This window comes from Sinocyclocheilus anshuiensis, unplaced genomic scaffold, assembly GCF_001515605.1.
Source record: "Sinocyclocheilus anshuiensis isolate Anshui unplaced genomic scaffold, SAMN03320099.WGS_v1.1 scaffold415, whole genome shotgun sequence".
Classification (NCBI taxonomy): domain Eukaryota; kingdom Metazoa; phylum Chordata; class Actinopteri; order Cypriniformes; family Cyprinidae; genus Sinocyclocheilus; species Sinocyclocheilus anshuiensis.
Window position 1 is genome coordinate 1425135 of NW_015552655.1, and position 10039 is coordinate 1435173.

Below are 10039 nucleotides of genomic sequence, written 5' to 3' on the forward strand. Positions count from 1 at the left end.
TAGATAATCTTAAGTATTTTTTGCAAATCAACAGACATTTTTATTTTAAGACTTGGGGCTGTGTAATGCATCAACATCAATCCAGATAGGATCTTAAGCTGTACTTCACTATACATTACACTGACAATCCAAACTTAGCTTCACCATATTTCTTCATTTACAAAAGTTTTATGGTTTTGGTGTGCAAATATTGGAAAAAGACTCAATTCAAGACTCAGAAAGTCAATTCTCTTGCTATGCAACACTGCAACACTAAACATGCACAATCACATGTACACGCACATACATACTTTCATGTGTCTATTCTTTGAAGTGGCCACCAAAGAACAAAAGCCTCACTTTAAACACAGCAGATCAGCAGGGAACACAAAACACACACTACACACACACCTCAGCAAGGCTACTGGACATCAGGCTTTGAATATGTCAAAGGTCCTGTCATAACCACATCAAAGGCGCACGCTCACATACGCACACATGCACACTGTCCGTAAAGATAGATTGCAGTGGTGATACAAAAGAATATTTGATTTGCTTATAATGCAGTGAGATGAAAGAGTCCCTCAGCATGGGCTGAACGTAGGGCAGGACATCCTGCAGAGAGCTCCATTTACCCCCAACCACCACACCCATCCCCCTGGTCTTTGCATCTCTCCATAAGTTTAATAACATAGCATTGGAGTGGATTTATCATGCATTTATGATTTCATCCTATTTCTTCTCAACTTGATTTGAACTTCAGCTTTGACCACTTCTTGCAGCCTACTATTTAATTATCAAGCACTTTGTCCCTTATTTTTAGACAAATATTCTATCACAAACATAAATTAATCATTAGCCATCGTAATTGGATTACAACGCATAATTAAGATTGATTGGATTCAAATGTAACTTTTGACTACATGGTAATTTAAAATCCTTTAACCATGTTAATTAAGCTAGCCGAAACATGTTTTTTTTTTAAACTACTTTCTCGCATTTCTCTCTGAAAACTGGAGCGGCAAAAATTAATTGATTCAACAACGAATTCGAACGTTCTTTTGAACCGACTCTATGAAATTATTCTTTTAGAACCGATTGACATTCCTTTGTAAATCAGTGGCTTATTTTTATTTATTTATTTATTTTTAGCAGTAAACAACACTGTGAGTTTAGAACAATGTTGTTAGTAGTAACCATTAACTTTCTGGATTAAGAATATTAATCATATTTGGAAAACACTACAGTTAATTTGTGTTTTTATTATTTTGAAACAATAAACAACACAAATTCAACGCAATTTATATAACCTAATTTGAAAACACAGAAATAAACAGCGATTTTGGCTACAAAAATGTAACGCTAAATGCCAGAATCCGGTGAATCCTTTAATCGGTTCACTGAACCATTTGATTCGCTAAAATGATTCAGACGCTATTGCCAACAACGTGTTATGTTTCAAAATCCTTCACATACATTCAGGCTGATTAAACATTCTTCTGTCGTTTGCCTTTACCCAGTGTGAATAAAGGAGATGCCATTCATCGGACTTTAAATGTGGCGAAGCCACGCCTCCTGCTGTGGGCGGGGTTTAAAGTTTAGTCCAGTTCTGAACTCTTGCGCTGGAACTCAGTCAGTCAGAAGCTCTCTGCTCCAGAGACACAGACTGATCTACAGAAAGAGAGGGAACGTTTAGTTTAGACAGATCAGTCTTTTAGATCAGAGAACAGTATGGAATCAGTAGGTTTTCGTTTGGTTTAATTATAGATTTGGAAAAGCAGCGAAGAGGACGACTTTACGCACGCACCGCTCTGGAGAACCACAGTGTCTCTCTGCGCGGTGATGGAGGTTTCGGACTTCAGGAATTTTGCGCTTTGGATTTCATTCCTGACGGGTTTCACGATGGCCAGTTACTCAGAAGACCAGTGCAGCTGGAGGAGAAGGTGAATATTACCAACATGCAGAGTTACAGGCTTTATATCTGTTGATTTTTAAACATATTGCGTATTATCTTTACGTTTTGTCCTGGAATGCACCGATTTTTCTGCTATCTTGTGTGATTTCTGTCGAATTAAAAGTGTGCAAAATGTATGCAATTCATTATAGTAAACATAGGTAAAATATTCAGTGATTATCTCTCACATATGTGCATGAATTGCATTGCATATCTATCTATCTATCTATCGTGAATATTTTTAGTCAGTGTAATTTGAATAGTTTACGCAAATGTGCGCAAAAGCCAAACCTGTTGCGCAAAAAAGGGTTAATTAAACATTTCGTTTGTAAAGTATAAAGAAAATATAATTATAATGGAATAAAAAGGTGTGATATGAGGGTTGCAATACTAATGGATGTTTAAGGATGTTTCCACTAGTGCAGAAAGTTTAAATGGCTGCAGTTAAAGTAACCAGTAACCAGTAGGGGGCATTAAACTTTTCCTGCAACTTTATGCACGGGTCAAATGACTCAAGACTCAAGTTTTGAGAAAGCAGAACAGGAGAATGCTTGCACCTCATTTAATGTGGATCAACTGACTGAGGTTTGGCCTGCTCAGATTTCTCTGGTTAAGCTCTTCTGGTTTCCATCTGTGCAGTGGTCTCTCTCAGGCGGTGAAGAACGTGGAGCAGGTTTGGTTGAGGTGTGCGGAGGGCTCTGTGGAGTGGCTGTACCCCGCCGGAGCGCTGCGTTTCACTCTTTCGCCCCGACTGCCGTGGAGTGCCTTGGGTCCCGGCGAGTCCAGCAAGAGCCCGGTGTCGGCCTGCATCAAGCCGGATCAGCACTGGGGCGGGGCTCAGCTCTACCTGGAGCGGGACGGAGTCCTGGAGCTTCTGGTGGGAGACGAGACCTCCAGCCCGGCCCGTGTGTGCTGCTTCAGTGCCATGCCTGGAGAACGACCGGCGCTCTTCATGCAAGCGACACCTCACCAGGACATAAGCAGACGCATCGCTGCGTTTCGCTACGAGCTGAGAGGCGATTGGACGGCGCAGCCGTCAGTCAACACAGATCCAATCGGCAGCAAAGGTGAATATTCTGGAAGATACAGCAGTGATTTATGTAATATATACATAGTATACAATGGTTGCAAGCAAATTAACAGCTAGACACAAAACATTGATTTCAGTCGAATTTACTTTCAATATTAAACATAGAAAATGTTATCTGAATTCAATATTGGTACAAAAATAATCTAAAATTGCCAAAAAAAATTACTACTACCAACTCTTCTGGACTTTTAGGATCATCTATATGGGTTTGTTTCCTAGTAAACAAAACTTGAATGTTTCTCTAAATCTATGAGAGTTGATGGTTTTGCAAAAAAAAAGTACAGTGCAAATGCTACGAAACTATGCAAAAACACTTATTTTACTAAAAATTTGTTTAAAATATTAAACACAAAGTGGGAACTAACATTTATAATTTAATATCTGCCCAAATATAATCTAAAATTGCCAAAGAACCAACTCTTCTGTACTTTCAGGAAATCTAAACAAATTAAGTTTCTGAGAATTAACCTGCAGGCGAATCCTGAACGTTTCTGCAAGCCTGTGAGTTGATGGTTCTGCAAAAAAGAGTAACGTGCCAAAGCTATGAAACTGTGCAAATAACATTTATTTTACTAAAAAATTGCTTGAAATATTGAACACAGAGCATTTGTATATTTTGGAATTTAAAAAACTGGGAACTAAAACTTACAATTTGATATTATCCCAAAAATAATACCAAATTTCCAAAAATGACTACTACCAACTCTAGTACTTTTAGGCTCATCTACATGGGTTCGTTTCTGAGAATTAACCTGAAGATGATGTTTCTGCAAACCTGTGATGGTTCTGCAGAAAAGTTCAGTGCAACGTTATGAAAGTATGCAAAGTAGGAGTTGAAGTTCTCCGAAATGAAGTTGAGTTGGAGTCGAGTGACCTCTGGGTGGATGGGGGTGCAGAACGAGGAGCAGCAGACAGACAAAACCAGTCATGAACAGAGCATTCATTCAAACTTTAATGAGACTTGAACTTTAGAGCAAGGCATTTCAGAGCAGATCCACCATCTGAAGACTTGTGCTTGTCGAAGAGCACAAACAAGCACTTTTCATTTCAATCTGTAATTGCAGCACTGCAATTATTTAAATGTAACAGGTTTGAGTAATAGGTTTAGGTCGTCTCAGCTGGGAAGCTCCTTCCAGCCAGTTGTGAGACGCGGGGGAGGGAGCGTTCGGATTCGAGGAGCGGAAAAGCCGAGAGCGGAGGGGGGAGGGAGAGAAAGACAAAAGCTTCGTATGGGACGGGGGTTTGTCTCCATAGTGAGCCGTTTCGGAGACCTGCATGAGAGCGCAGTCGCCGTGGTAACGGGGGGGTTGGGGGGGAACCGCACAACTGAAAAGCGGATCTTTTGTTGGGAGTTTTGGGAGCAGAGAGGAGACGGGGAAGGATGTTTAAAAGTTTTAAAGGGCCAACAACTTTCTCTGTCACACCCACACAGACACCTGTTGCTGTTTGAGAGCGCACACGTGTAGCTGCGCGGCCTGCAGAAATCAGACCAACATGCATTCGATAAACTTTCTGTAATGATGACTTTAAATAGTGCTCAACTTTACGTAATGCTCAACCAATATGGCCGACATTTAGAGCGCAGAATGGCCAATATAATGCATGTTTTTTTTTTCTTTTTATTAAAATTGTCTCAATTTGTACTTACAAAATGTGTAAATTTGAGAAATATGTGAAGAACTTGCTGTTGAATTTTGTAATTTTGAAAGTTCAATAAAATAAAAATTAAAAAAATAAAATATATATATATAATGCATGTTTTTAACAATATAAATGAATATGTTGTACATACAAATTTTTTGTTTTTAGTTTTTATTTACCCACAAGTCACTAAACGTGAAAACAACTAAAGTTAAAACCATAAAAACATTTTCGTTACTTGAAATAAAGTAAACATTACTGAATATTTGTATACTTACTACATAAAGTATACTTAAAAATATACTTGAACTTTACTTAAGTATACTTACTAAAATAAACTTGAAGTACACTACTTTTTGGGAAGGGAAGACCCACGTGAGAGCAGCACCACACTTCTGAAAGACCACATAATCATAACTGTTAATCATAACTTCAAACTGACAAACTTTCCAAGAGTAACAAAATATGAATAAGTCCGAAAAATGCTGTCATCACGAGGCCCTGGCGTATACAGCAGCAGAATACGGCCAGTACTCTTTTAGAAACCATTCACACAGAACATGTACTTGCGTATTAAAAGCAGGATGGAAAATATTTTATAACAACTAACTGTTAACTTAATGGCATCTTAATGCACGAGATGCTAGAAGAACAGCTAGCCGCGGCGGGAAGCGTTTGCTGCAACAGTATCTATGTGAACCGGCCCATAAGTGCTAAATACAGTTACGGTCACACACAGTTCAATAATAAACAAGTGTGACACCTCTACATTTTTCAGGAATCACAACTGTATTTTTATTTAAGCGTATTTTTATTATATCACAGCTTGTTGTCAAGTCATACTGTGAGCACGTCTCGTGTAGGATGTGTGTTTTTGGTTCGGAAACGTACAGAGACACATGTATATACATTATAAACGGTGTGTCATCTGAAGGTTTCAGATCCAATCTTCCACTGGAGTCGTTCCCGTCCGTTTCGTGGTCCAGTTGCTGCACCCCAAACTCCTGCTTTCTTTTATAATCAAGATTTGGCATGTAAATTCGCGCCGCCGTTATTGAGGTCGCCATCTTTGATATGTATACTCCAGTCACTGTCACTATGGTTACCGGTGACTTTCACGGCTATTTCGAGAATAGAAAAGGGGCTGCCATTAATTGCACTAATATTGTGGTGTCTCTGTTAAATGAATTTAAAATATGCTTGTGATGATCTTTTATTTTTATTTTATTTTTTGATTGTTTTGTTTATTTTTGTATTATTATTTCATTGTTTTTTTTTTTATTAAAATTGTCTCAATTTGTACTTACAAAATGTGTAAATTTGAGAAATATGTGAAGAACTTGCTGTTGAATTTTGTAATTTTGAAAGTTCAATAAAATAAAAATTAAAAAAATAAAATATATATATATAATGCATGTTTTTAACAATATAAATGAATATGTTGTACATACAAATTTTTTGTTTTTAGTTTTTATTTACCCACAAGTCACTAAACGTGAAAACAACTAAAGTTAAAACCATAAAAACATTTTCGTTACTTGAAATAAAGTAAACATTAACTGAAATAAAATGAAATATTTTAAAAATTAGATTTATTTTATTTCATTATTTTTATTTTATTTCTCATTAATATCTAGTTTAACTTGATGTACTAAAATAACTAAAACAAAAACTGAAATTAAAAATGATAAAACCTACAGACATATTTTAAAAAATGCAACAAAATTACTAAATTTTTAACTAAAATTAAAATGAAAATGGACAATATAAAAACTAGTTGAAAATATTAATAAAAAATGTAATAGTATCTCAATAATCACTAGTATTGTTTCAAGAATGTGCACAAAAACAATAATTAGCTGTAATTTTACAAAAATGTAAATCACAAATTAACTTGACATTTTTTAGACGCTATATGTCTTATTTAAAATTATATTTATACATTTAATAAAATCTTAGACTTGAACTAGGACATATTAATTAGCGCAGCCTATTGTCTGTTCATTTCATTCACATCTACCCTGACTTAAAGTCTGGCATTTTGACTAGAAACTATAGTTAACATGGAAAAATTTGGTAAATGTATATACAAACATCCTGCATCTTCAAAATGACACAAACTTGAAGAATGAGAAATGCTTTGATTTCTGTGTGGGTGGGTTTTCTTACCGTACTAGCCCATACAGATCAGCCAGATGAACGTTAGAGAGGAAGAGTGAAGTGTTAGGGTCTTGATTGAGGGGACACACACCTCTCTCATGAGCTTTGATCAGGTGACGTGGCTCACACCTATCAGCAGGTCATTTATCTCCATCACACCTCCACTGAAGAGCTGTAAAGTAACAGCTGCGTGTCACGCCTCGTCTCTTGGTGTTCCTGTTCTTCTGTGTCTCATGTTCTTCTCTTCTCTTTCTTTCACAGGAGCCTGTAGGCCGTGCAATAACACCGAGATCCTGATGGCTGTGTGCACTAGTGACTTTGGTGAGTATTTGAATTTACTTTTTGTTCTGCTTTTAAGGATAAATGTGCTTTTATTCCAAGCAATCAGCAGGACTTTTCCACTAAACGGTGTAAATGTCTCTAGGATAGCAAGAACCTCAAACCTATAACCTACAAATATGCCACATTTTCTAGCGGTTTAGTTAAAGATCTGGAGGTCACAGGTTCAAACCCAAGTATGGGGGGTCAGCCCTAATTTAGTATCATTAAAAAACTATTATGTTTTTATTAATATTTTGAATTAGATTTTATTTTATTTATTTTAGATTTTTTTTTTTTTTCATTTTAATTTGATTTAAAATGTTGGTCATTTTGTTGCACTTTTTTGTTGTTTAACAATTATTATTTTATTAGTTTTTTTTTTAAATATGTATATATAGTTTTTATTACATTTTTACTTCAGTTTTAGTTATTTTAGTACATCAAGTTAAACTAAAAGAAATGTTGCATTTATATTTAACATTTAATTTTAGTAATTTTTTGTTTTTGTTATTTTTATTGGTTTTTGTTTAAAAAATATATATATATTACAATTTTAATTTTAGTTATTTTAGTACACAGCTTTATTTTCATTAAGTTAACATTTATTTTAAGTACTTTTTTCACACCAGGTTACTCTTTGCAGTCTTCTCCATCACACCGCCACTGAAGAGCTGTAAAGTAACAGCTGCGTGTCACGCCTCGTCTCTTGGTGTTCCTGTCCTTCTGTGTCTCATGTTCTTCTCTTCTCTTTCTTTCACAGGAGCCTGTAGGCCGTGCAATAACACCGAGATCCTGATGGCTGTGTGCACTAGTGACTTTGGTGAGTATTTGAATTTACTTTTTGTTCTGCTTTTAAGGATAAATGTGCTTTTATTCCAAGCAATCAGCAGGACTTTTCCACTAAACGGTGTAAATGTCTCTAGGATAGCAAGAACCTCAAACCTATAACCTACAAATATGCCACATTTTCTAGCGGTTTAGTTAAAGATCTGGAGGTCACAGGTTCAAACCCAAGTATGGGGGGTCAGCCCTAATTTAGTATCATTAAAAAACTATTATGTTTTTATTAATATTTTGAATTAGATTTTATTTTATTTATTTTAGATTTTTTTTTTTTTTTCATTTTAATTTGATTTAAAATGTTGGTCATTTTGTTGCACTTTTTTGTTGTTTAACAATTATTATTTTATTAGTTTTTTTTTTAAATATGTATATATAGTTTTTATTACATTTTTACTTCAGTTTTAGTTATTTTAGTACATCAAGTTAAACTAAAAGAAATGTTGCATTTATATTTAACATTTAATTTTAGTAATTTTTTGTTTTTGTTATTTTTATTGGTTTTTGTTTAAAAAATATATATATATTACAATTTTAATTTTAGTTATTTTAGTACACAGCTTTATTTTCATTAAGTTAACATTTATTTTAAGTACTTTTTTCACACCAGGTTACTCTTTGCAGTCTTCTACTGTAAACTGCTTTGGATAAAAGTACATTTCTAATTTATTCGCACCAAACCCAATTGGCATCAATCCAGCAGGTTAAAGGTGGGGTAAGCGATTTTTCAAAAACGCTTTAGAAAACTGATTCGGGCTGAATAGCAAAACAAACTTGTAGCCAATCAGCAGTAAGGGGCGTGTCTACTCATGATGTGGAGGAGAGAGTGTTCAGTGCACATGACGGACATTAGCGAGCCGAGCGACAGAAAGATAGGAAAACGTCTGCGGAACAAACGAAGGCTTAAGGCAATAAGGCAAGAAGTAGGACCCGTGTAAATATCGAATCAGCTTTCCAGCACTGGAGAGAACTCAAAGAGCTCGATAGGCGAGTAACACCATGTCTGCGCCGCAACAGCTAAAGTCTGTCTAGTACACTGGACGCGACAAAGCGACCATTGAAAATCAAATGTCAACATTGGCTACCAGAAATCGCTTACCCCACCTATAATTTAGAGGCTTCCAATTGTATTTTCTGGTTTAGAAGGAAATCGTAAACCAACCGAAGCAGCAAAAGCTGAAGTTTGGCACTCATTATTCATCATTCTAACAGAGCTTTCTGTGTTTTTAGTGGTTCGAGGAAACATCCGTTCAGTGGAGATGGACTCAAATCTGAAAGCGGCAGTGATCAAAGTGAGCGCGACGCGGGTTTACCGGCAGAAGTTTGCTCTGTTCCCTGAATCCGGGCGTCTGACACGGTCGGGCGATATCCGGACGCCTCTGCAGTGCGGCGTTCGACCCGGCGGTGGCAGCTTCCTGTTTACCGGCCGCGTGCACTTTGGGGAGGCGTGGCTTGGCTGCGCTCCACGCTACAAAGACTTCCTGAAGGTGTACGAGCAGGCCAAACAGTCCCTGATGATCCCCTGCACTCTGGTCAACGACTGACGGGAAAACACGATCACGTGTGGGCGAAACTCGTGATTCTGTCGCAGAAGATGATCTGAGGAACTCCTGAGCAAATGAAAGAAACACAGACAGAAGTTAAGGAGAACAGAGACACTGGAGGAGGAAATCTCAGCAAAGATCACTGGATCAAGATGGATATCTGACGAAGGACGTTTTTGTGTGTCCATGTCTGTCTAATTCCACCCAGATTTGGGGTCCTAAACTGGGCCTCTTTTTTAAACTCAGGAAATCTTGTCTTTGGACGCTGTGATATGAATATCATATCACTGAAATATCCAAAGTTGGTTAATAAGCTGTACGCAATGCATGTAGCACAGTCGTCTTTTGCAGTATTTGATGCCACAGAAAAACATTGATTTGTCAGCCTTTATATGAAAAGAAAAATATTTAAACACTCACACACAAAATGTTTTTGTATTGAGAGTATATATATATATATATATATATATATATATATATAAAAAATTCAACTCTATTTTCTAAATTTGC

At 36.5% G+C, this 10039-nt stretch overlaps 1 protein-coding gene across 1 annotated transcript; it reads left to right on the forward strand.

Moving 5' to 3' along the window:
- Nucleotides 1-1502: 1502 nt before the first annotated feature.
- Nucleotides 1503-9942, forward strand: LOC107667198 (meteorin-like). The gene is made up of 4 exons (XM_016458802.1): nucleotides 1503-1922; nucleotides 2573-3000; nucleotides 7086-7145; nucleotides 9216-9942. The coding sequence occupies exons 1-4, from the start codon at nucleotides 1822-1824 to the stop codon at nucleotides 9527-9529; spliced, it is 903 nt and encodes a 300-aa protein (XP_016314288.1). The 5' UTR covers nucleotides 1503-1821; the 3' UTR covers nucleotides 9530-9942.
- The last annotated feature ends 97 nt before the right edge of the window (nucleotides 9943-10039 follow it).

Bases quoted from the DNA above. Each gene is read 5' to 3' on its own strand.
- LOC107667198 (XM_016458802.1), top strand. From the start codon at position 1,822: ATGGAGGTTTCGGACTTCAGGAATTTTGCGCTTTGGATTTCATTCCTG. The intron at 1,923-2,572 runs GTGAATATTACC...CCATCTGTGCAG, and splicing joins CAGTGCAGCTGGAGGAGAAG to TGGTCTCTCTCAGGCGGTGA. The intron at 3,001-7,085 runs GTGAATATTCTG...TTTCTTTCACAG, and splicing joins AGATCCAATCGGCAGCAAAG to GAGCCTGTAGGCCGTGCAAT.